Raw genomic sequence first — 26054 nt, forward strand, 5'->3', positions numbered from 1 at the left:
GAGGCTGGCCAGCTTTGCGAGGCTCGCCCGAGTGCCTCCACGCATGATGTGCACCGCGAGCCTGCACTCCCACCTCCGTGCCCCGCCCGGCGCGAGCCGCACCGCGAGCACCGCGCCGCCCGCCTGCCCACTCCCTCTGACCGCCGACCCCGCGAGGGCGAGGGTGGGGACCCCGCCGTGTCCCCAGCACCTGGAACAGTGCCGGGCGCCTGGACCGCTGAGGGAGCGGACGAAGGCTGGACCCCACCCGGCTCTCCGGTAAAGATTTCCCTGTCTGTCGACTCCGACCACCTCGCTCCTGGCGGCGCGGGCGGGAAGGCCTGCGCCTCTGGGACTCAGCGGAGCGCAAGCCGACCGGACCCTGCCTGCTGCTCAGCCCCGGACGCCGCGAGGAGGGCGCGCAAGAGCCCGGCCACTGCCCCCACCGGGCAGCGGTCCGGCCGCTCCCAGGCGCCCGTCCCGTGGCAGCCGGCGCTGGCGGGCTCCCATCCTCATCGAGCCTGAAGGGGAAAGCACACCCAGGAGACAGTCGACCGAGCGAGCACCATCTCGCTCCACTGGCGACTTCAAGCGCGAACCCCAAGCCGCCGCGCCCAGCCCTCTGATGACGTCATCTTCCGTGGTCCTCGAGAGCTGGCCATGGGCGCCGCCATTTTACATTACGGCGGCCGGCGGGCCTTCCTCGGCGTCCTGCGAAGCGCCTCTCCGAGGCCCCGCCCCCTCCTGTGACGTCACCGCGGCGCGCCCGGCCGGCGCCGCCATGTTGGAGGTCCTCACCGCAGGCGCGTAGGTGTCTCCATAAGATGCCGGCTCGGCGGCGCCCGGCTTTCCCCCCCCCAAGATGGCGTCCATGCGGGAAAGCGACACGGGCCTGTGGCTGCACAACAAGTTGGGGGCCACGGACGAGCTGTGGGCGCCGCCCAGCATCGCGTCCCTGCTCACGGCCGCCGTCATCGACAACATCCGCCTCTGCTTCCACGGCCTCTCGTCGGCCGTGAAGCTCAAGCTGCTGCTCGGGACGCTGCACCTCCCGCGCCGCACGGTGGACGAGGTGAGGCGGGCGGGCGGGCGGCGGAGCGGGCGCGGGGCCGGCCTGCCACTGGGGGCCGCGCCTCCCTGCGCCCCGAGGCCCCGGCCCCGGCCCTCCCCTCCCCCGCCCCTCCCCCACGCTCGGGCCCCCCGGCCCTCGCCCTCCCCCCGCCGGCGTTCCCGAGGAGGCGCGGAGTCGCGGGCCCCGGCACCCGTGCGGCGGGCGGGCCGTGCGGGGGCGCGGAGGGCGGGCTGGCGGTCCCGGGGCTGCGCGGTCGCTGTGTCCGGCTCGGCGCGGCCTGGGATCGCGGTTTTCCGCGGACTCGTGCCCTCCGGGGTGGCGCCCTGTGTTCTAAAAGGCTTCTTTCCACGCGCGTTTCTGCATCTTTCTAATCCGTGGGCACGTGAGGTCCGTTTTCTGTTTTTCTCCTGATCGGTAAGTTATATCGCTTTTCACGCAAAATAAACGAAGTGTTTTTTAAATGTTGAGGCACCACGCTTGCTTAAACGGTACCCGCCTACCATTGCAGTTTACTGTTACATTTTTTCAGTTTGTAGTTGCTTCCCGTCGGTAACGTGTACAAACGTGCACGTTTGTCGGTGTGACGAATAAAATAGCAGAGCCACCGGCGTCTGCGATTCCCATGCAGATCAAGAAGTGGAACAAAACGCCTCCCCCTCCTCATCGCAGCCCCTCCCTCACTTTGGGAGGTGTTCGTTTCTCTGCCGTTCTGTATAACTTACCGGTTGTGTGTATGCATTTTTCAGTAGAACAGTTTGGCTTTGCGTGATTTGAATTTAATGTTGTGTATCGTGTCGTGTTTCGTGTGAGTGATGTGGGTGTGTCTGTTGTCTTCGGTTGACACCTTCCTTGACAGCGTCATCCAAGTTGCAGCCCCTGAGGTTTTAGTTTTCACTGCTGAAGTCTTCCACTCTGAGTATGCGCGTGGTTGAGCATCTTTCCTGTGTTTATTATTTGATCTTTTTTGTGAATTGTCTGTTCAAATTTTTCCCCCATTCTCTTTTGTTCCCCCATTGCTTTGCAGAATTTTTTGTTGTTGATTAGCAGTCCCTTCTCAGTTATATATGTTGCAGATGTCTTCCAGGTGTGGCTTGACTTAAGTTTTCTGCACGGACTCTGGATGCACAGAAACTTAGCTGTAACTAGACAGGCGTACACCTCTGGTCTTCCCCTATGGGTGGGGCCGATTTTGTCTGGTTTAGGATGTGCTTCCCTGCTTGAGGGGTGGGGGGACTCCCTGTGTGTGTCACAGGGGCACAGTTTTGCCTCTTACCTGCACAGAGCTCTCTGAGAATCTGGCATGGGGTAGATGGAAGTTTGTCTCTCAAATAACCTGTTTATTAACCGTATTTGTCCCAAGTTCATGGCCAAAACTTTAAATAAGAAAAAGTGATGGAAAAAGACTGGAAAAAGGGACTGAGGCACCCGCCCAGCTGTGGGTGCTCACTTGTCCCAGCCTTGTGAAGAAATTGTTAGGGTTTTTGGTTTTTTTTAATCACATCTCCTGCTGTACCCATTTATATGAGGAAATAAAAGTAAGCTGAAATGAAAAAAAATTTTTATTACTGAGTCTTCAGTCTACGCAAAAGTGATAATTATGTGAAGCTGGGAGTCCAATTTTATTATTTTCTGTATGAATGTCTAATTAGTCCAGAACCATTTATTGAAACAGATGTCTTTTCCCATTGATCTGCATTGTTATTTCTAGTGTGTGTCTGTTTCTCGGCTCTGCTCTGTGCCTTTCAGCTATTTGTGTATCACTGGTAACTTGCTAACTGCTGCTACTTCACAGGTAGCAAGTTGTAACAGCGAAGAGGGCAGACCCTCCAGCTTTTATTCTTCAGGAGCATCTTCTTGGCCCATTCCTGGCCGTTTGCGCCTCCGTACTTTATTTTCACTTTTCAGCTATGTATGTACATAGAACTATTTGGGGCTTTAAGACTGAGTTGAGGGGGAAGGGCATAGCTCAGTGGTAGAGCGCATGCTTAGCTCACACGAGGTCCTGGGTTCAGTCCCCAGTACCTCCTCTAAAAATAAATAAATAAACTTAATTATGTTCCCCTCAAAAAAAAAAAAAGGGGGCCTGAGTTAAACCCACATACCTATGGTCAGTTGACCTTTGACAAAGGAGGCAAGAACATACAATGGAAAAAGACAATCTCTTCAGCAAGTGGTGCTGAGAAAGCTGGACGGCCGTGTGTAAATCAGTGAAGCTAGGACACTCCCTCACTCCATACACAGAAATCAACTCAAAATGGCTTAGACTTAAACATAAGACAAGGCATCATAAATCTCCTAGAAGAAAACACAGGCAAAACATTCTCTGACATAAATCTTAGCAGTGTTCTCCTAGGGCAGTCTACCCAGGCAATAAAAATAAAAGCAAAAATAAACAAATGGGACCTAATTAAGCTTACAAGGTTTTGCACAGCAACGGAAACTATAAACAAAACAAAAAGAACCTACAGAATGGGAGAAAATATTTGCAAATGATGTGACAGACAGGGGCTTAATTTCCGGAATATATTATACAACACAGTAACAACAACAACAACAAAACCAAATGAAAAATGGGCGGAAGACCTAAACAGACATTTCTCCAGTGAAGACATACAGGTGGCCAGTAGGCCCATGAAAAGATACTCAGTTTTGCTGACTGTCAGAGAAATGCAAATCAAAAGTACAATGAGGTATCAGCTCACACCAGTCAGAATGGCCGTCATTGAAAAGTCTGCAAACAATAAATGCTAAAGAAGCTGTGGAGAAAAGGGAACCCTCCTACACTGCTGGTGGGACTGTAGTTTGGTGCAGCCACTATGGAAACCCATATGGAAATTCCTGAAAAAACTAAAAGTAGACTCTTCGTATGATCCAGCAATCGCACTCCTGGGCAGATATCTAGAGAAAACTAATTCGAAAAGACACATGCACCCCAGTGTTCAAAGCAGCAATGTGTACAATAGTCAAGACATGGAAGCACCTAAATGTCCATCAACAGATGACTGGATAAAGAAGTTGTGGTATATTCATACAGTGGAATACTACTCAGTGATTAAAAAAAAAGAATAATGCCATTTGCAGCAAAATGAATTAACCATAGATCGTCCTACTAAGTAAAGTAAGATCGTCATGCTAAGTGAAGTGAAGTAAGTCAAAGTCACATCACTTATATGTGGAATCTAAGAAGAAAAGATGCAAATGAACTTACAAAACAGAGACATGGAAAACAAACTTACAGTTATCAAAAGGGAAAAGGGATGGGGAGGGATAAATTGGAAGTTTGTGATTAGCAGATAGAAACTACTATATATAATATAGATAAACAACAAGTTCCTACTGTATAGCGCAGGGAACTATATTCAAGATCTTGTAGTAACTTGTGATGGGAAAGAATGTGAAGAGGAATTATATATGTGTATCTATAACTGAATCATCATGCTGTACACCAGAGACAACACTATAAATCAACTATTCTTCAATAACATTTTTTGAAGTTTAAAAAAATAAAAGCAAAATCACATCACCAATTAAAAAAAAGACTGAGTTGAATTTACACTTCATTCTGGGGTGAAATCATCTTAATGTTGAATCTTACAAATTGGGAATATTGGCATATCTCTCTATTTAAATCTTTAATATTTGTTGTAGGGTTTTATGATTTTCTCCATTGAGTCCTTCTGTCTTCTGTTAGATATATTCTTAGATAATTTTTATTTTTTCAATCTGTTGTAAGTGGTGTCTTTTAAAATTTTGTTTTTAGATGAGTTTGTGAATGACATCTGTACTGAAGTCTTACCAATTGCAATAATCTTCCTGTAGACTCCTTAATTTTTCTGTGTAGGTAACTATTTTGTTTTACTTTCCAATTGCTTTTCTTTGTCTTGCCTAACCTTACTCAGCAGGACCCTCCAGAGTATTGTCTGGTTTAATAGTGAATGAAGTTTTTAAACAGCTCTATTGAGGTGTAATTCACATGTCGTACAATCTGCCCATTTAAAATGAAAATTCAGTGGTTCTTACACAGTTGTACAGCCATCTTCCTAGTTGACTTTAGGACATTTTCATCAGCCCCAGAATAAACTCTGGGTTAGCATTCCTGTCCCTATCCCCCCTCCCCCCCAAGGCCTAATCTTTCTGTGTCTGTGAATTTGCCTGTTCTGGACATCTCATGTGAATGGAATCATACACTATGTGGTCTTTTCTGACTGGCTTCTTTCACTTAGCATGATATTTTTAAAGGTCATCCATGTAGTTTGTGTCAATACTTGTACCTTTTTTGTGACCGCTAATTGTTTTATTGATACACCACATTTCATTCATCAGTTATTCATCATTTGGTGGCCATTTGTGTTGATTCCACTTTTTGGCCATTGTAAGTAGCGCTGCTGTGAAGATTCACGGCAGGCTTTTATTAGCGTGCATTTTCAGTTCTCAGGTGTGTACCTAGGAGGGCTACTTGGGTCTGCAGTGGCCGTGCGGCTACCACTTCAGGGGCTCCCGAACTACTTTCCTCAGCGGCCGCAGCGTTTCTGCTCTTTACACCAGTGGCTTCTGAGTGCCCCGGTCCCTCACGCCCTCGCCGCGGCCCCGGTCCCTCACGTCCTTGCCGACCTTTGCTGTAATGGGGCTCTTTTGGGTGTGTGTGTGTGTGTGTGTGTGTGTGTGTGTGTGTTTGCTTTTGTTCTTGGATATAGCCATTGTGTAAGCAGATAGGGTAGGGGGTCCCTGGAGAAAGAGAGCCAAGCATGGCTTTCTTGACATAAGGGGCACCGTTGTGGTCTAAGCCTGGCCACGGTGCTTGCCCTTGAACGGGGCTCAGTAATTAATGATCTTAAGGGAAGTGAGGGATGCAGAAAAAAAGGAAAAGCAGTGAAGCACCAATAGTTCAGCGATGAAACAGAGTTCTGGTTGCTCCTCAAGGGATACACCTAATCTGATACACGCCTTTGAGTTCTGCAAGAAATGAGCCCCCCCCCCCCGCCAACACGCACACAGGTGGAGGGTGGGATGATGGTGTTGACCCTGGTTACTTTAATCTATTAAAGCTGGGACTCTGGCGACCAGTCAAGCCACTTTCTGAATATGCATGTACCCTTAGCTTAAAAGCTTCCCAGTTTTGCTGTTCCAGGGGACACTGCTTTTAGGAAGGATTCCTGGTCTTCTCTTTACTTGTTGCGAGTAATAATAAATTCTTCCTCCTTCTGCTCTTTGGCTGGGTTGTGGTTTTTTTTTTAAAGGCTATACTCCATTTATACCGACTACGCCCTGTTGGCCGTATTCCCCACGTTGTGCGTACACCCTGGCAGCTTATTTCACACCTGGTAGTTTGTGCCTCTTAGTGCTCCGCCTCCATCTTGCCCCTCCCCCTCCCTCTCCCCACTGGGCACCACTCGCTCCTTCTCTGCATCTGTGAGTCCTTTTCTCTTCTGTTATGTTCACTGGTTTGTTGTATTTTTTTAGACTCCACATGTAAGTGATATCTTACAGTGTTTGTCTTTCTCTGTCTGACTTATTTCACTAAGCATAATGCCCTCCAGGTCCATCCATGCTGTACGTCGTAAGCAAACACAACATTGTAAATCAACTGCACTTCAATTAAAAAGCAAACAAAAAACCAACCCATTTAAAATATGGGCAGAAGAACTGAACAGACATTTTTCCAAAAGAAGAAATGCAGATGGCCAACGGGAACATGAAAAGTTGCTCAACATCACTTATATCAGAAATTCAAATCAAAATCACAGTGAGACGTCATCTCAAACCTGTCAGAATGGCCATCATCAAAAAGAACACAAATAACAAATGTCGGCAAGGATGTGGAGAAAAGGGAAGCCTTGTACACTGGTGGTGGGAATGAAAATTGGTGCAGCCACTATGGAAAACAATATGGAGGTTTCTCAAAAAACTAAAAATAGAACCACCATATGGCCCAGCAACTCCACTCCTGGGCATATATCCAAGAAAGACAAAAACATTAACTCGGAAAGATACATACACTCTGCTATTAACAACAGCATTATTTATAATTACCAGGATATGGAAGCATCCTAAGTGCACATCAGTAGATGATTGGGTAAAGAAGATGTAGCACATATACACAATGGAATATAACTCACCCACGAAAAAGGATATTTTGCCATCTGCGGCCTTTATTCACTTTTTTTGCACTTCAAAAACCAGAAATTTATAACTGACATAAACATTTCCATTACATCAAAAACAACAAAATACCTAGAAATAAACTTAACCAAGTAGGTTACCTATACTCTGAAAACTATAAAACACAATTGCAGGAAATTGAAGATGATACAAAGAAATGGAAAGACATCCTGTGCTCTTGGATTGGAAGAATCAACATTAGCAAAGTGCCCACACTGCCCAAAGCAGTGCACCCCCTGTGAAACTGCTCACGACATTCGTCCCAGAACTAGAGCAAACAGTTCCAAAAATTCCTGTGGAACCATAAACGACCCAGAACTGCCAAAGCAATCTTTTTTTTTTTTTTCCCTTTTTGTTCTCTTTTCATGGTTTGATGACTGGAGAAGTTCCTTTAACATTTGTTGTAAACCTGGTTTGGTGGTGCTGAATTCTTGTAGCTTTGTTTATCTTTCAAACTTTTGATTCCTCCATCAAGTCTGAATGAGAGCCTTGCTGGATAGTGTTCTTGGTTGTAAGTTTTTCCCTTTCATCACTTCAAATATATCGTGCCACTCCCTTCTGACCTGTAGAGTTTCTGCTGAAAAATCAGCTGATAACCTTATGGGCGTTCCCTTGTATGTTTGTTTGTTAGTTTTTTTATTGAAATATAGTCAGACACAGTCTGTCAGTTTCTGGTGTTCAGCACAATGTCCCAGTCATGCATATACATACATACACTTGTTTTCATATTCTTTTTCATTAAAGGTTATTGAAAGATATTGGATATAGTTCCCTGTGTTTTACAGAAATTTTTTTTAATCTATTTTTATATATAATGGCTAACATTTGCAAATCTCAAACTCCCAAATTTATCCCTTCCCACCGCCTTTCCCCTGGTAATCATAAGATTGTTTACTATGTCCATGGGTGTGTTTCTGTTTTGTAGATGAGTTCATTAGTGTCCTCTTTTTTTCTTTTTAGATTCCACATATGAGTGATATCATAGGGTATTTTTCTTTCTCTTTCTGGCTGACTTCACTTAGGAACAATGATCTCTAGTCCATCCACGTTGCTGCAAATGGCATTTTATTTTTTATGGCTGAGTAGTAGTCCATTGTATAAATATACTACGAATTCTTTATTCAGTAATCTGTTGATGGACATATAGTTTGTTTCCATGTCTTGGCTATTGTAAATAGTGCTGCTGTGAACATTAGGGTGCATGTGTCTTTTCGAATTAGAGTTCCCTCTGGATATGTGCCCAGGAGTGGGATCCTTGTATGTTATTTGTTGCTTTTTTCTTGCTGATTTTAATATTTTCTCCTTATCCTTAATTTTTGTAAGTTGATTATTGTGTGCCTCGGTGTGTTTCTTTTGGCTGATCCTGTGTGGAACTCTCTGCGTTTCCTGGACTTGGGTGACTGTTTCCTTTCCCAAGTTGGGGGGGTTTTCAGTGGTCATCTCCCCCCAGATTTTCTCAGGTCCTTTCTCTCTCTCTCCTCTTTATGAGACCCTTATAATGCAAATATTAGTGTGCTTCATGTTGTTCCAGAGTTCTCTTAAATTGTTTTCATTTCTTTTCATCCTTTTTTCTGTTCTGCAGTAATTTCCACCAATCTGTCTTCTAGCCCAGTGAGCTGATCTTCTGCCTTGTTTAATCTATTCTTGATTCTTTCTAGTGTGTTACTCATTTCAGTGATTTTATTCTTCAACTCTGTTTGGGTATTCTTTACATTTTCCAACTCTCTTGCTAAAGACTTCACTCTGTGCATCTATACTTCTCTTGAGTTCTCTGAACATCTTTGCCATCATTACTCTAAATTGGTTGTGTCTTTTGGCTCGACACCAACAAGAGGCAGACCCAGTTTTCTGGTGGTAATCATGGTAGATGTGAACATGAATGAATACTGTATTTTATTAAATGCTTAAAATATCTATTGACACATTGTTTACCACATTTACAGAATAGCATTCATTGTAAAGCAACCTGGCTTTCCTGAAGTAAACCTAACTTGGTCACTTTATATTGTGGGATTATGTTGTCCTGATACTTCTGTGTATGAATTTTATATCTATGGTCATGGATGAGATTAACCTCTAATTTTACTTTCCCAGACTGTCTTTGTTACATATTGGTTATTGAATTTATACGACCCTTATAAAAGGTGTGGTAGTGTATCCTCTGTTTTCCTCTTTGGAAAGCTTGTTTAATAATGGAATTGGAACTTAGTAATGAAGCCGTGTGGGGGACCTGGGTTTTCTCTGTGGGTGTATTTTTGAATATTGATGTTTGGTTTTATGTTCTTAAGTGAAATTTTGGTATTACGTATTTTTTTTAGTGATTTGGCTGTTTCTACTAAAACTTCAAACTTATTAGCAGTGAGTAGATAATAACATCCTCTTACCTTTTTTGGTATTAGAAGTACATGTTATGATGTTCCCTTTTTCATTTTTTTTTTCTCTGTTTTATCTCACCAGATGATTGTCAGTCTTTCAAAGTACCAGCTTTTGAATTTGTTGATATTCTGTTACGTGTTTGTTCTCTTACTGATTTTTGTGCTTTAATTATTTTCTTCCTTCTATTTTTTTGTGTTTATTTTGTTTTTGTAATCTCCTATGATGGACGTTCACCTTGTTTTGCAGCCTTTTTTTCCCTAAAATATACGTATTAAGTCCTAGGTATTCTTTTTCAGTCACAACTTTAGTTGCATCCTACACATTTTGATAGTATTATGATTACCAGGTCACAATATTTTGTAATTACTGTGATGATTTCTTCACTGATCCATTTTGTAATCTAGGAATGTTTCTTCCCATACATTGGAGGGGGAGAGGTTTAAGTTATGTTTTTCTAGTGATTTCTAGCTGGATTGAGTGTTTGTCAGAGAATATAGTCTATATTATTTAAGCCATTGGAAATTTAAGATTTGCTTAATGGCAAAATACATGGTCAGATTTTGTAAACATTGCAAGTGAGCTTGAGAAAATGTTTATTCTCTGGTTTTGTGATCCATTGCCTAGTATATGTTCATTAGGTCAAATTTGTTAAATCATGTTGTAGAGATCTACTATGTTCTTAATGATGTAAAAAACATAAATTTTATCAACTAGTGAGAAGGTGTATGTTTACCTGTGTTAAGATTATGGGTTTGTCCAGGCCTTACAGTTTAGTCAACTTTGCTTTATACATTCTGAGGCGTGTGCAAGTTTAGAGTTGTTGCTGCTGACTTGGGGACTGAGCCATGGACCTTTATACGGACGGCTCTGTAGCTGGTAACATCTTGTCTGTTCTTGTCCAGCACGGACATAAGTATACCAGCTTTCTTTCATTGATTTTTTTCAAAATGTGTAGTTCTTGGATTTTACCCATATTACAAGAAATTATAATAAAGAACTTACTTAGCTAGAATGCAAAAAGACTGGGTCACTCTGGATACTGCGCTTTTCTGAAAAGAATTTTTATGTGTATTTTTGATAATTAAAAACTCCCCAGGACATCCCGATTTGCCTAGCGGGCTGCCTAGCGGTCTTCGGTATCTTTCATCAGTTGTTTACAGGTCTGGTACCTTAGGGGATATTATTCTGCAGATCAATTTTTTTTACGTAGGAGCATGGGTACAGGGGACTAGATGGCTGGGCTGTACAAGTTCCACACTGTGTGACACAGAGCTTTCCGCACAAACAACCAGTAGGACGTGTGTGTGTACCTGGTATGTACCTAAAAACGCCATGTATGTACAGAGAAAGAGATACTGGTTTCCGTTAAAAGGAATTGGCTCACGTGATGATGGAATCCAAACAGTCTGAGGATCTGCACCAGCAAGTCTGAGCCCCGGGACAGCTGAAGTGCGGTCTGTCCAGTGCGGGACCAGAGGTGGTTTAGAGCCTTGCTCTCTAAGAATGTGTCATTTGGTTATGGAAGGAAGAGTCACATCGGGAGTAACAACTACAGTGTTGTGAGATGCAGATGCTGACTTTGATGTTTCAGCTCTATTTGAAAGGGCTTTGAGAAAATAATAAATGCCGCTACTGAGTAAAACCAGTGACCCCTCTGGTCCAAGGCCTTGACACTGCTGCCAAAGGAGGTGTTAGGGGTGACTGTGAGATAGTTGTGTGGCTTGTAAAATTACCCACCTGTGAGACTGCCATGGGAGAGCTTAGGGACTCCAGTAGTCAGTGACCGGGATAGCTATGTATTTATCACCCTGAGTAACAAACAGGTAATGAGGCCAGCTGCCAAGCGAACAGGAAAGTGTTTCTCCCAAGGGCACAGCGCGATTGTGGGTCGTCATGTCATAAATGCCTTTTAATCACGTGGCTGTCTTACCCACTGAGAACTCTGTTGTCTAAAATCACAGGCTCTCAGAAACTTTGCTGTTTGAAATCACGTCAGTAGGAATGAAACCTCCCACTTTTGCTTGGAGGCTCTAAGACACTTAGACACAAACAGAGAAGTAGGCTCAATTTCCAGCCCAGGTGCAGAGGATCCAATAAGAGTGTCCACGTGACATCCGCCTCTCTCATTGTTGTTGCTTGCAAGGAAACTGTCCCAGGTCCAGGTGACAGTTCTCACACTGACCTTTTATAATAGACTGGCTGCTTCATTGAAATTTCACCTAAACACCACTGTCCCTCAGCTGTTTCCTTTCTGTGGTCAGGTGCCTGTGGTGTGCGACTGTCGTCACTGAGAGTAACCTGGTGTCACTCCAGAGGATTGCCGCTGGTGGCCCCAGGCCCACTGGCCTGCGACTGGCTTCATTCTAGTTCTGCGGTTTCCTATGACATGTTTTGGTGAAGAAAATTTTTTTTTAACTTATCCTACAAAATTCGTTGGGCTTCCTGAAATTATGATGATCTCTCATCTACTCGTTCTTAACAATTATGTCCTCACACATTGCCTTTGCCCCGGTTTTTGTTCCCTTTCTCTCCGAATCTCCGGTCAGGCGAGTGAGGCTTCCCGCTGCTTTCTGTGCAGCCTCCGGGGTGCTTTCTCGAGACTCCCTTCCTCGCCTTGTGACAGTCTGGGCAGTGTCTGACTCTTTACCTTCCTTCTCCTGTTGTTAAACTTACTCGCTGATGTCTCTGTGGGGTCTCTCTTGTCTCCTGGCCTCTTGCTCTCCTGCATCCCGCTCCGCTTTCCCCGTGGGTGGGATCGTCCCCGTCCTCCGTGTCTCTGGCGTGTCTTTGGTACGTGTCCTTCAAAGATACATATTGTTTTTAGGGGCTCTTTTTCACATTAAGTATAATTGACATAAACTACCCATATTTATTTTAAAAATGTCTTTTTTTTAATTGAAGTATAGTCAGTTTACAGTGTTGCCTTAATTTCTGGTGTACAGCATCATGTTTCAGTCTCATACTCTTTTTCGTTATAGGTTGCTGCAAGATACTGAATATAGTTCCCTGTGCTGTACAGTAGAAACTTGTTATATATTTATTTTGTGTATGGTAGTTTGTATCTGCTAATCTCAAACTCCCAATTTGTCCCTTCCCATCCCACTTTACCCCCTGGTAACAGTAGGTTTGTTGTCTATGTCTGTGAGTCTGTTTTTGTTTTGTAAGTAAGTTCATTTGTGTCTTTTAAAAAATATTCCACATATAAGTGGTATGTGGTATTTGTCTTTCTCTGTCTGACTTACTTCACTGGGATGGGGCTAGAGATTATCATACTTAATGAAGTAAGAATACTGCTGCAAATGGCATTATTTTATTCTTTTTTATGGCTGAGTAGTATTCCGTTGTATTAATATACCACATCTTCTTTATCCAGTCATCTGTCAGTGGACATTTGGGTTGTTTCCAGGTGGTGGCTGTTGTAAATAGTGCTGCTGTGAACACTGGGGTGCATGTATCTTTTCACATTAGAGTTCCCTCCAGATACATACCCAGAAGTGGGATTGGTGGATCATAGGGTAAGTCTATTTTTAGTTTTTTGAGGAATCTCCATACTGTTTTCCATAACGGCTGCACCAAACTGCATTCCCACCAGCAGTGCAGGAGGGCTCCCTTTTCTCCACAGCCTCTCTAGCATTTATGGCTTGTGGACTTTTTAATAATGGCCATTCTGACCTGTATGAGCTGATGCCTCATTGTAGTTCTGATTTGCATTTCTGTATCAGTGATAGTGAGCATTTTTCATAAGCCTGTTGTCTCAAACTACACACATGTGAAGTGCGCAGTGTGACATGTACACGCCTGTAAAACCGTTACGATGAAGATAGCAAAGGGCTCACAGCCTAAATCTCTGCCTGCCTCTTTGTGGTCCGCCCCTCCTGGCCCTCTCCCTGCCCTAAGGTGATCACTGATGTGCTTTCTGTCACCACACATTAATTGGCATTTTCCAGAATATTAATCGAATCACAGTTTAAAAAACTGAAGAAGGTATCAGGGTTTTTTTTTTTTAGAAAAAGAGTGCTTTTTTGGTCTGGCTTTTTTCGCTCAGCATCCTCATGTTGAGGCTCACCCGTGTGTTCTGTTTATCAGTAGCTCGCAGCTTACTGCTGAGTGACGCTGCTCTGTCTGGACGTGTTCACGGAGTGGACATGTCCTTGTGCGCACCGTTGTTTCTGTTTCTCCGGAGGAGACACCTGGGAGAGGGATGGCCAGGCCCGTGCTAGGCATGTGTTTACCTGTAAGAAACTGCAGGGCTGCTTTCTGTGGGGCCGGCACCACCCTGCTTTCCCACCAGGAGCACGGAGGTCCCAGGTGTTCTGGATAACGTTTGACAATAGTCTTGTTAGTTGAAAACATTCTAGTAGGTCCCAGAGTCGGCGCCCGTGGTGGTTGTGGGCGCCGGGCGCTCTAGTAGGTCCCAGAGTCCGTGCCCGTGGTGACTGTCGGCGCCACTTCTGGCCTGTCCTGTCGTCCTGAGTCTTTCTGGTTAGGGTCGCTCAGACTGGGGGGGGGGGGGTGTATATATTATTTGGGGGGCGGGGTAATCTGGTTTGTTTATTTATTTATTTACTTGTTTTTTTAATGGCGGTGCTGGGGACTGAACCCAGGACCTCATGCACACCAGGCACACGCTCTACTGCTGAGCTGTACCCTCCCCACCGGGGGCATATATTTTTAAGTGATACAAGTTTTATCGTCTTGCACCTTGATCAGTTTTAACAAAACATGTTAACCCATGTTGCTGTTGTGGGTGCAATCTTGGGGTTGGAAAACGGAGGTCTATGACTTGTTTTTGTAAGACCTGCTGACTAAGAATGTTTTGAATGTTGGTAAACGGTTGTTGATAAAAAGCGAGACGGAGACCGAGGGGCCCACGGGCACTGTCCCCATCCCCATCACTCTCCCGTGCTGGGTGGCAGGCTGCCTCCCGCTCGGCCCCCACAGTAGCGCTGTGACACAGAGCTGCTTATGCACAAATCACTGTGAACATTTATTTGGAATCTTTGCCCGAGGTGGGATAGTTGGGTCATAGACTATGTGCTTAAGTGGTGGCCACACTCCCACACGCAGGGCCTGAGCACCTGCGCCGTCTCCCCTGCCCCAGCCAGCACTTGGCTTTGCCCACTTTGCTGTTTTTGCATATCAGGTGCTTGGAAGGTGCCAGCTTGTGTTCCTTTGGGTTTTTCTGGCTCCTCTGGGACATCGGTCACTTTGTCCTTGCCTTCTCAAATTCCCCCTATGTACGCTGCCTGTTAATAGCATCTGCTTGTCTCTTATTGGGGTGGCTGTCCTCTTGTTGATTTGTGGGGGCTCTTTGTATATTTTGGTATTAAGCACTGCTGGTTTTGAACATTATGGGTTGTATCTGCCATTTTGTTACCCGCCTGTTAAATTTTCCATTTGCCCTTCGCTGAACAAAAAAATGCGTCTTAATACAGAGCAGTACATTTTTCAGTTTATAGTTTGTGCTTTTGAAGTTTTGTCTAAGTAGTCATTAGCTATGCTTCTCTGGTTTCTCTTCACCTTGGTTCCCTGTGCGCAGGTGGGTCTCTGACACGTCAGGAGGACTCGCTGGTTAGTGCTGTTGGACTGGGAGCTTGTTTTTCTCTGAGTTCTGAGCCCGGGGCCCTCAGCCGTGCACCTGAATGCAAGCTGGCTCTTCTTTCCTCATGGGTGTGCGGTGCTGTGTGTGTGCATGCGTGTGGGGGGTGTGCGTGCATGTGGGGGGGGGTGCAGTGCTGTGTGTGTGAGGCGTGGGGGGTGCGTGCGTGCGTGGGGTGTGTGTGCGGTGTCGTGTGTGAGGCATGGGGGGGTGCGTGTGTAGGGTGTGTGTGTGCGGTGCCGTGTGTGTGTGTGCGTGCGGTGTTGGCGAGCACTGGAAACCCCTTCCTTGCTCTGCAGCTGTCTCCCCCAGAGACGTGGTAGAAGCTTAGCACGGGGGCGCGGCTGAGGCACTGTCTTTAACATGAAGGCGGCTGTCCCGGTCTATGAGCTGCCATCACAAAAACACTGGAGACCTGGTGATTAAACAGCAGACTTTCACTTTCTTGCGGTTGTGGTTGAGGGGACGTCCGGGACGCACCGTTCCTCTGGGCAGGCTGGCTGCGGTCCGGGGAGGCCCTTCCTGGCTGCAGCCTTCCGGCGGAGGGAGCCTTGGGGGCTCTTCTGTAAGGATGCTGGTCTGCGCTGGACGGCCCTGCCCTGTGACCGGTCCCCTCCCAGAGATCAGGGGTTCAGCGGATGAATTTGGCACAGACGTTCAGTTCATAACAGTGGTTTTTTCGTCTTTAACCCCCTTCCCTTCCTTTTCTTTCCCCTTAAATACTTCTGTAAAGGGTCGTCCAGTGGTGGTTGTAGTAGTTTGCTGGGGTCACTGCACTCTAGAGCCTGTGTCTTGGGATGACAGAAGCGTGCTGTCTTCCGGCTCTGGGTGGCTTCTGCTGACCTGTAGCCTGTGGGGCGTCGCCTGGGCCGCGGCCGTCTGCTCCTCGTGTCCGCACAGCGTCTTCCCCCGTATGCGGTGGTCTCTGTCCGGATCTCCCTCTTGACCAGGACATGAGTTGTGCTGGGTTGGCACACGTGGGTGCCCCGTCTGTGCAGAGGAGGGCGCGCCTGAGCCCTGGGCTAGGACGCCAGCATCCTCCGACTGGCACAGTTCAACCTGTGGCGGCAGGTTTCTGTGAACACAGGTGAATTCTCAGTTTATTTGGTGCTCACCCGTGAGCTTTTCTGAGACCAGGCCCTGTGTCTTGTTTGTCTCTGTGTCCCCCACTCCTCACTTGGCCTGGCCCCTCATGGTGCCCGTAGGATGCATGCCTAGAGGTTGGCGTAGCTGTGAGGCCACCTCGGGATGCTCGTGCGCAGCGCACGTGTGGTCGCCGTGTCTGCCACTGCCTGGCAGGGCCTGCTTTATACCTGGGCTCCCGTTTACACTGGTGGGCGTGGAGCTGTTTCCTGCCTTTTGCTTCAGAGAATTCTCTCAGGTGTGCAAGGTAACCAGAGGATAAATTCTTGGAAGTACTAATTGCTCAGGCAGACAGCACATACGTTATAAATTGAGATGAGTGTCACCAAAATAAACTGAGTGGAGGCGATGCCCGTTTTGAGTTCCAGTCGTGCGTGTAGTCACGTGCTCCCTGGCCGTCTTCACGACTCTGTCCCGGGTGCTGCAGCCCAGGGAGACCCGGCGCCACCGCCATGAACGCACGCCCGTGGCTGGCATTGCGAGCGGTTACTCTGCACTTCTCTTAAGGCAGACGAGGCTGAGTAGCCTTTCTGTTTTAAGAGTTTTAAGACATTTTTTTGTAACGGTAAACGTTTAAACCTGCCCTGTAGGACCAGCCTCTAGGTCTGTATTTGCGTGTCGCGCTAGCCGCCCGTGATAGGGGTTGCAGGTGTGTTTCCCCTCATTTACTGTGTGTGGTTTTCCAGGCAAGAAGTGCCTGAGTAGCAGAAGTCAGATTCTGCTCTCTTATGGCTCCTTGGTTGGAGTCACAACTACAGAGGCCTCCTTAGTCCACGAAGGAAGGCTGTCTGTGGTTTCTCCTAGAGCCGCACGGCCTCACGCCTCAGGTTGACGTCTGGTCCACTTGAAGTCTACCTGGCGATAAAGTGACGGGAGGAACATACTTGATCATGCAGCATTTATCATTTTAACGTCTGGTAAAACCTATCTTCCTCTTACCTTTTACATTTTTCTTATTATTTTTGTTTATTGATTTTCTCATAGAAAGTGCAGAATCAGGTCCAGTTCTGTGAAGGAAACATTTCTCCGCTTTGAGTGGGGTCACCCCAGACTTGCAGGTGAACTGAGGGCAGTGACCTCTGGATGGTGTGGAAAGCACCACAGCTCGTCGTCCACTCACACCCTGTAACGTGTTCTCAGAGGTTTCGTGACGTCTCAGGTCTGTTTCTAGGTTTGGGCTCTTGTGTCGCTTGGGCCACCTCCTGTTGTCCTGCTGTATCTTGAACTCATCGCTCCCCCTTGCTTTGGAGAGTTTTAAAACCTCACGGCGCTGTGCCTGGTCAGAGGGGTCCTGTGCCCAGCGGAGGCGTCTGTCTGCTCGTCCTGTGTGGCCCTTGGGCTGCTCCTCCGCCGGTCCCTCTGGGACCATGGCTCCCCTGGGCTGAGGAGATGCTTCGTGTCAAGGAGGCCAGAGCTGTTCCAGGTGACAGGGACTGCCCCTCGGACAGAGGCCTGTCCTTGTCCTGCCCAGTTCCTGTCTCTGCTGCCAGGCTGCCTCTGGAGACGGCTGGGCTGTGCTTCCTGGGCATCCAGCTTCTGGCACCTGGGGACGTGGCACCCAGCCCGGGCAGGGGCACTCCCGCCTCCAGGATGGGTTCTTTTGGTTCCAGGCGGAGCGTAGGCTGATGCCAACTGTGGAGACATCTGTGGGCTTTGGCTCAGGTGCTCCGGGGACCCCACATTTTTTGGCTTCATAACAATTTTTCAGATTGAAATATTCACAGAGGATTCATTCTTTTAAAGTGTACAGTTCTGTGTTTTTAGTATGTTTACAATACTGTGCGATCATTGCCACCATCTGATACCGGGACATTTTCGCCAGTCACTCCCTGCTCCCCCTGCCTCCAGCTCCGAGACCACCGTCCATCCCCCTTTGTACGTCTGTGGATTTCTCTGTGGTGGACATTGCATGTGTACGGGGACCTCCCCCCCCCCCCGGCCGTGCTCTGTGGTGTTCAGCTTCTTTCCGAACTTTGTGCTGGCAGCTCCTCCGCATTGTCACGGGTGCCAGTGCTGCCGCCTGTCCCAGGCGCTGCTCCGCAGGGTAGTGAGCAGCGCTCTGTCTGTCCATCCAGCAGACGATGGAGCTGGCTGCCTCTGCTCTTCGGCTCTGCTGAATGCAGCCCTTCACCCACGAGGCCTGGGGGGCGTGTGTCTCTGTCCCCCGGGTCAGCACCTCGGCCTGGGCTGCTGGGCTGTGTGGTGATCGATCGGTGCTTGTCTCTCTGAGGAGCCGCCAGGCAGTTTTCCTGTTTTCCGCACCCCCTCCCCAGTTTTCCTGGCCTCGGCCACACGGGGCGTCGCCTTCATCTTAAATTCTGGCCGTGGCGTGAGAGATGGTCCCTGCCCTGCACGCCTGCAGCCTCTGCTCTGCTGAGTATGCTGGGGCCACCTGCCTCCTCGGGGCCCCCCATACGACCGGGCCCACCTCTCCACACCCCATTGGCCCCCTCAGCAGGCTTCCTAAGGGGCACTGGTGGCTCTCGGAGGGGCCAGAGCGAGACCAGTTTCCTCCAGTGTCCGCCCACCGGAGGCTGTGTGCTGCTGGGAGCCGGGTGGGGGCAGTGGGGAGAGACAACCGCTCCAGGGGAGGGCGAGCCATGGGCCCAGGTCGGGGCACTGGATGTAGATGGCGCTGCAACCCGGAAGAGACTGTGGCAGCCTGGGGATGTGGGGTGGCCCTGGGGTAGGTTCCTCCGGGGGTGGGGCCGGGTATGGGGGCAGTTGAAAAGCAAAGGTGCTCAGAGGCCCTGCTCAGCCCCGGGCTGGTGCCGCCCAGAGTGCACGTGGGGCTCCGGGTGGCGGTGGGGGCTAGGCGCCCAGGACTGTCACCTCCCTCTCGGCAGATGAAGGGCGCCCTCACGGAGATCATCCAGCTTGCCACCCTGGATTCGGACCCCTGGGTTCTCATGGTAGCTGACATTCTGAAGTCCTTTCCTGACACCGGATCGCTGAACCTTGATCTTGAAGAGCAGAATCCCAACGTTCAGGATATTTTAGGAGAACTTAGAGAAAAGGGTAGGTTGCATGTGCTTGGTTTATGCTGGGACGGGGGAGACACGCCTTCCTTTAGAGCACCTTTTCTCTAACGGATGTGACTTTGAGGGGCTATGTGTGTACTGTGTGGTGCGCTGTGGTTCCTGAAACGCTGACTGTGTGCACACGTCTCCCCTGCGCCCGCTGCTGCTGTCTGGGTTGTTGCCGATCTGCAAAAAGCAGCTGCCCCCAGCTGCCCCCTCACTGCACTTCCTTTGTCTCATGGATCACTGACTTCGTTTCATGTTCACACGCCCCCTCTCCGCACGCAGCCCCACGAGGACACGGGCGCTGGGACACGCCCTGGCGCAGAGTAGACGTGTGTTGGAAGTAGCAGTAGGCCCCTTGTTTAGGACGTGAACTGGAAGCCCACTTAGCAGACGCCTGCAGGTGGTCTGAGAGGACAGAGTTGAGAAGGACTGCTCTTCTCCTGGTTTGGAGACTGGAATTGGCAGCCCTTAAAGATGGAAGCTGCCCTGCGGGGCCACCCCCACCCCCCTGTCGCTTCTGAAGCTTCTTCTCAACCACAAGAACTCACTCTACTCTGTGGATTTTCACTTGCTTTGTAACTGCCCACGAACTACATAGATTCTTCCAGAGCAAACCCAAGATGTCTCTGTGCTGATGATTACCTTGACGAGGGTCCAGACAGGTCCACGCCCACCTGGGTGTCATCTCTTAGGTGGGAGGTTGGTCCTCTTGGGGCAGGAAGGGCAGGGTTGGGGCTGATCTGTGCTTCCCCTCCCCTCCGGGTCAGCCCATTAACCAACCTGGGCAGCAGGGACGACTGCGGGGGAGAAACCGTGCTGGCCGCAGACCTTCCCTTCCCGCCGCTTGCTCTTGGGGTGCCTGAAACGCCCTCCAGAAATAGCTGTACTGATGGGAACCTGCGGCCCCAGCCTTCCCGCCCAGCAAGTCTGGGGTGGGGCCCAGGCACCTCTGCCTTTAAAAGCTCCCTGGGGATTCCGATGGGCCCCTTCCATCCTTGCCCAGGTCAGTGGCCTTGATGGCTGAGTGATGGCAGACAGTTTGTGGACCCCTGTTTTCTGCGTTGCAATCAAAGCAGCAGCTCCAAGACTGTACACAGGAAGCTGCATTTTGGGTCCTCTTAGCATCAGCGGTGAGAGCCGAGGCCCAGGCAGGGACACCCCCCTAACATGTTGGTTCTTGAACGAGCAGTGAGCGAGTGTGAGGCGTCGGCCATGCTCCCGCTGGAGTGCCAGTACCTGAACAAGAACGCCCTGACGACCCTCGCGGGGCCCCTCACCCCCCCAGTGAAGCACTTCCAGCTGAAGAGGAAGCCGAAGAGCGCCACGCTGAGGGCGGAGCTCCTGCAGAAGTGTGAGTGCCTGTCCTGCCGGGCCGCTCCGCCAGGGGCCCGCGGACTGGGGAGCGCCGACTGCCCAGCAAACTGTGCTTTTGTCTTATGTCTGCAGTTGTTTAATTTCCTCTAGGTTTTTGGTACCTAAACTGTCTTTTAAAGACAGAATCCTACGTAGTTGCTGTTTCTTTTATTTGAAATTTATTGACGCCGGGCTAAACTGTGTGTTTAAAAATCTGCTTTAGAAACTTCCCAATTTCCAGGTTACGGTATTTATAATCTTTGATACAAAAGTGACCTCTGTACCGGTTGTGTCACACTGGCGATGAGACTGGCAGCCTGGGAGGGACTTCCCACAGGCTGGGCCTCACTCCGGAGCTCCTCACCCCTTCAGTTGTACACGGTCTCAGTTTGACCCTAAAGATGCTGGGTCATTTCACGTGATGTTTTCTCGGACGGTGCCCTGTAATGTGTCTGTGCAGGGATACTTGCTGGGAAGAAGGCAAGGAAGTTGATTCCTCTGGCCGGTGGCAGCAAAACTTCTTTTGTAAATAGTTATGATACTGATCTTAATGCCCGGTTTTCAAAGAATCCAGATGAAACACAGCAGGCATCATGACCCTTGGCTGCAGATGGACAGTGTCCGGGTCAGCACTGCTGTGTGGCTTTGTGGAGCTGGCAGCATGCAGCCTGGGCCTCAGACCCTTCCACGCACCCTCTGGCAGCAGAACCTGGTGCTGGGCGCGGGGCTCTGGTCCTCCCTGAGCTGTGTCAGGAAAACCCCTTGTCTTTATGCTTCTGTGAAGAGAAATGCTCAGTTAGCGAGGACCACCAGTGAGGACACTTCACCAGGAACCTTCGCCCGCCTCGGGCCCTCGCCCAGGTCCCCACAAGGCCTCCCTGCAGCTGCCTGGGGAGAGGGGAGGCCCCTCCCAGACCCCGGCCTGGCTGTGCCTCCTCCTGTGCCCAGCTTGCCCGCCATCCCCTGGGAGGTGCGGCCTTAGCGGCTGTACTTACAGAAGGTGGAGAACGTAGTTGTACGTACCCTGTTGGGTTTCTCAGCCGACAGATGACGCTTCGTGAGGGGGCAGACCCGTGTTTATGCTCGAACACTCGCACTTCGGCCTTCCTTGTAATCAGACTGAGGCGGGCTCGCTCCGTGGTGCCATGCAGCTGAGCGCTGACCCGCCACCCTTGTCCTTGCAGCCACCGAGACTGCCCAGCAGCTGAAGAGGAGCGCGGGGGTACCCTTCCACGCCAAGGGCCGGGGGCTGCTCCGGAAGATGGACACCACGAGTAAGGCCGCGCCCCCACCACCCCTGCCTGCCAGCCCCGGCTGCCTCGTGTGTCTGCCCTAAAGACACTCTTCCCTCGTCAGCAGAGTCCTCTAGGGTTGGGATCTGGTGGCGACAGGCCTGAGGGTGCTTTCGGGCCTGTGAGTGTGGAACGAGGGGCGAGCTCGGGGTTAGTTTCAGAAGCTTTTCCATGTAGGATCTGGAAGGTTGCATGTGAACCCACGAGACAAGGAAGGACAGCAGAGGGAGACGCCTGTTTTGGTTTCTCACACGTCTTCAGCAGCCGGCGGGCGCGGGCTGCCATGCAGCTCGGGTCACTGGCCGGGTGCGGTCTCTGCGTCCTCTGTGGGAGATGGGGATCAGGCGTGGGGACGGAGGGTGGGTAGTTCTGGCTGTCCAGCCTGTAACAGGTCCATTCACCAAGAGGCACAGGAAAGGAGTAGCACCCACAGTTGTCAGAGCTGATGGAGTCCATGTATTGGGTTGATGGCTGCAGAGGTGGCCTTTGTTCAGTGTCTTTGAAAATGCCACGTTTTGGCTGTGGCATCATTGATTTCCAAGCCTTGCCCTTCTGGGCAGGCCAGCTTGGTGTCCAAGTTCATGGGAGGGGGACAGGACAGGCCCTTGGTCACAGGCGTCCCGGGGGTGCCACCTGCCCCTGCCCTGAGATGCAGTCTGTCCATGGGAGCCCTGGGCGGGGGCTGTGGAGTTGGCAGATGAGCGGTCCCTGTGGTCCTCCCCTAGGGCAGCTCGCCCTGGGCCATCTCTGCTGGTCACAGTGTCTGAAGCCCTGACAGCCACCGTCCTCTTTGCAGCCCCGCTCAAAGGCATCCCGAAGCAGGCGCCCTTCCGGAGCCCCACCGCGCCCAGTGTCTTCAGCCCCACCGGGAACCGGACTCCCATCCCGCCTTCCAGGACGCCCCTGCGGAAGGAGAGGGGCGTGAAGGTGAGCATGCCCCTCTGGCTTCTGTGGCCCCCAGGACCGGTCCAGCACGCCTTCGCTGTGGCTGAGGGTGGCCTTCTGTCTGTGTTGGCAGCTTCTTGACATTTCTGAGCTGGATATGGTTGGTGCCGGCCGGGAGGCGAAGAGGAGGAGGAAGACGCTGGGTGCGTGTGCGGGGCCTCCGGGCAAGGTCTGCGGAGGGGGCGCTGGCTGCCCAGGGGCCCCGCTTCCTCTGCTCGTGGAGGCCTGTGTCTCCCTCATCTCTGGCTGGAGAGAGTCAGCCCCGCGCACGGCCCTTCCCTGGGGGCTCGTTGCCGGCTTCGCCTGGAGACTGCGTGCCCCCGGGTGACCTGCTCTGAGCTGGGGCCAGGATGGTGGCCGGGCCACTGAGGGCTCCGATTTCTCAGCAGACGCAGAAGTGGCAGAAAAGCCGGCCAAGGAGGAGACGGTCATCGAGAACGCCACCCCCGACTATGCAGCCGGCCTGGTATCCACTCAGGTAGGACTTCAGCGCCTCCAGCAGCCGGAGCGGGGTCCCTCCTGTTCGCGTTGTGGCTGCTGGAGGGTGCGTGTGCACACGTGTTTGCGCAGATCTTGTGCGGGGGGCTCCTTGGCGGTGTCCCCGCTCAGAGGCCTCTGCTGGTGGGGAGGCCGGGCCGCCGGGCACGGCGAATGTGCGCCTTGTGGAGGCGTGGCTGCAGGTGGCCTGGGAAGGCCCGTCTCTGGGCAGCAGGTGACTCTTCCTCTTGCAGAGCTGTTTTCTCGCATCCTGTATCGTGTGCTTTCCTGGAAGGGAAGACACGGTCGAGCTTTCTCCTTTCCTCAGACAGCTGTTCGAGAGGCTCCTTCACCAAATGGGAACCGTCTGGCCCCTGCCCCTCTGCTGCAGCAGCTCCAGGCCGGGGGCCAGGGTTGGACACTTGGGGTCCCACACTGCCCAGTGTGGGGCCCAGAGAGGTCCCCTCCCCAACCCTGGGGACAGCAGTGTCCTTGTCCTGCTCCAGGGCTGGGGCCCCTCCAGTGGGGTGAGGCACTGAGGCCATGGAAGAGCCACCCGCCCAGTGTCTGGGGGAAGCACGTGCTGAGCCCCCGGCCTCTTCTGGGAGGAACCACAGACTCTTTCTTCCAGAAACTCGGGTCTTTGAACAATGAGCCTGCGCTGCCCTCCACGAGCTACCTACCCGCCACGCCCAGTGTCGTCCCGGCCTCGTCCTATGCCCCCAGCTCCGAGGCCCCGCCAGGTGAGGGGCGCCGCACGCGGGCGGTGTTCCGTGGTCTGGGTGACCCCTGCTCGCCAGGAAGGAGCAGCATCTCCCCAGGACTTGCCCATGTGGTGCTTCCTTGGGGGTCAGGACATCTCTGTCCCTCGTCCCTCTCCTTCAGTGGAGCCGGCCGGAGACCCAAGACCCTCCTGGCCGGCGTGAACTTGAAGAAACGAACCCAAAGTTCTCCCCTGCTTTTCCCTTCCTGGGGCCAGGGCCCACCCCTACAATCTCCCTACCCTCCGGGAAGTGCAGGGTCACAGAAGCCGGGCAGCATTTGGGTTCTGGGGTGGCACGGGGTCAGCGGGCAGCGGAGCAGACCCCGTCCACATCTCTAGGAGCCGCAGGCTGGGCGCAGAGCCCAGGGCGGGGTCCCTGCCCCCCGGCCCCTCACCAGGCCTCACTCCGCTTGCAGCCCCATCTTCCCGGGAAGCCAGCCTGCAGGCCAGCCGGCCGCCTGAGGAGCCCAGCGCTGCGAGCCCGGCGCTGCCCGCGCAGTTCAAGCAGAGGGCGCCCTTGTACAACAGCGGCCCGAGCCCTGCTGCACCCACACCCACTGCGCCCACCTCGCCCCTGACACCCACCACGCCCCCAGCTGTCACCCCCGCCGCCCAGACACCTCCGGTGGCCATGGTGGCCCCCCAGGCCCAGCCCCCCGCCCAGCAGCAGCCCAAGAAGAACCTGTCACTCACGGTAGGTGTAGGCGGCGGGGGGGCACATGGCCTGGCCCCCCAGCACTGCAGCGGGGCCCGGGCACCCACACCCTCTTCCCACTGCAGAGGGAGCAGATGTTTGCCGCGCAGGAGATGTTCAAGACAGCCAATAAGGTCACGCGGCCCGAGAAGGCCCTCATCTTGGGCTTCATGGCCGGCTCCCGAGGTGGGTCTGGTGGCCAGCCTGGTGGGCTTGGGGCTGCGGGTCCTCCGGTGAGGGGTCGGGGGTTGGCCCCCAACCCTTTCCGCCCAGCAGCCTCTTCCCCTGCAGAGAATCCCTGCCAGGAGCAGGGCGACGTGATCCAGATCAAGCTGAGCGAGCACACAGAGGACCTGCCCAAGTCGGACGGCCAGGGCAGCACCACCATGCTGGTGGACACCGTCTTCGAGATGAACTACGCCACGGGCCAGTGGACGCGCTTCAAGAAGTACAAGCCCATGGCCAACGTGTCCTGAGGCCGCGGCCGCCCGCGCTGCAGGCCCTGTCTCGGGGTTCGGACTTGTTTTCTAAGTTTTAGTATGGGCTCCCTTTTGTGTGATTTAAGACACTTTTTTGGATTCAATATTACATTTTTGAATGTCAAACTTAGCCCAGAAAGCTGTAATTTCCTAATCTTAGGGACAGCTCTGACAGTTCGACTTCTTTTTTTAATTTTCTTCTTAAATTCCACTGGCCTTGAGGGAGGGCTCTTCCTTGCTCGTGCAGCCCCTGCCTCATGAGGCGCCGTGGGTGGCGCCCAGCGTGGCTGAGGACAGGTGGGGGCGGCGCCAGGGACGCCAGGCTGCGCTCCCCGCCCGCAGTCTCGTGCCTCTCGTACGGACGTGCGCATTTAAGACCAGGCCTTGGGTACTTGTTTCCACTGTAAAAACTGAGTAATTAAAGTTCAGCTTTTCTAAAGAAAGCACCAGAGCTGTGTTTCTGGCCAGCTCACCCTCCGCTCTGCTCGGGGGGGTCGGCGCTGGGGGAGGGGCCAGCCCACTGCAGGGTGAGGGGCGTCCGCGATTCCTCTCCTGGCCGCTTCACTCTTACGGGGAGTCTGGGAGCCAAGTTATTTATGATAGGGAAAAAAGCTTTTTTCCAAAATCAGAACAACACTGTTTCTGGTGTTTGTTGCACGTCCAAGGCCATGTCGGCCTCGCCCCGAAAGTCAAAAGC

The 26054-nt window shown here is 51.2% G+C and overlaps 1 protein-coding gene and 1 long non-coding RNA gene across 4 annotated transcripts; one reads left to right on the forward strand and one right to left on the reverse strand.

Annotated features, from left to right (window-relative positions):
* NELFA (negative elongation factor complex member A) lies at positions 1 to 25800 on the forward strand. 3 transcript variants are annotated; one of them, XM_074351906.1, is made up of 11 exons: positions 1 to 1051; positions 19175 to 19346; positions 20544 to 20705; positions 21892 to 21981; positions 22796 to 22926; positions 23018 to 23087; positions 23331 to 23422; positions 24053 to 24164; positions 24601 to 24878; positions 24965 to 25064; positions 25170 to 25800. In XM_074351906.1, the coding sequence occupies exons 1-11, from the start codon at positions 842 to 844 to the stop codon at positions 25352 to 25354; spliced, it is 1602 nt and encodes a 533-aa protein (XP_074208007.1). In that variant the 5' UTR covers positions 1 to 841; the 3' UTR covers positions 25355 to 25800. The 3 variants fall into 3 exon arrangements, with proteins under 3 accessions (XP_074208007.1, XP_074208013.1, XP_074208020.1); XM_074351912.1 differs by having other exon boundaries at positions 167 to 1051; positions 23334 to 23422; XM_074351919.1 differs by lacking the exon at positions 1 to 1051 and adding an exon at positions 1189 to 1465.
* On the reverse strand, positions 20911 to 22802 carry LOC141574774 (uncharacterized). The gene is made up of 2 exons (XR_012501882.1): positions 21731 to 22802; positions 20911 to 21483 (listed from the first exon to the last, which is right to left on the reverse strand). It is a non-coding gene; the product is annotated as an uncharacterized LOC141574774 (long non-coding RNA).
* Positions 25801 to 26054: the final 254 nt, after the last annotated feature.

This window comes from Camelus bactrianus, chromosome 2 (genome assembly GCF_048773025.1).
Source record: "Camelus bactrianus isolate YW-2024 breed Bactrian camel chromosome 2, ASM4877302v1, whole genome shotgun sequence".
Classification (NCBI taxonomy): domain Eukaryota; kingdom Metazoa; phylum Chordata; class Mammalia; order Artiodactyla; family Camelidae; genus Camelus; species Camelus bactrianus.

What these genes read in the sequence shown, in the direction of transcription:
- NELFA (XM_074351906.1), top strand. Translation starts at nt 842, where the DNA reads ATGGCGTCCATGCGGGAAAGCGACACGGGCCTGTGGCTGCACAACAAG. An exon ending in GGAAGGAGAGGGGCGTGAAG is followed by an intron (nt 22,927 to 23,017) that starts GTGAGCATGCCC and finishes CTGTGTTGGCAG; the next exon opens with CTTCTTGACATTTCTGAGCT. An exon ending in GAGGAGGAGGAAGACGCTGG is followed by an intron (nt 23,088 to 23,330) that starts GTGCGTGTGCGG and finishes CCGATTTCTCAG; the next exon opens with CAGACGCAGAAGTGGCAGAA.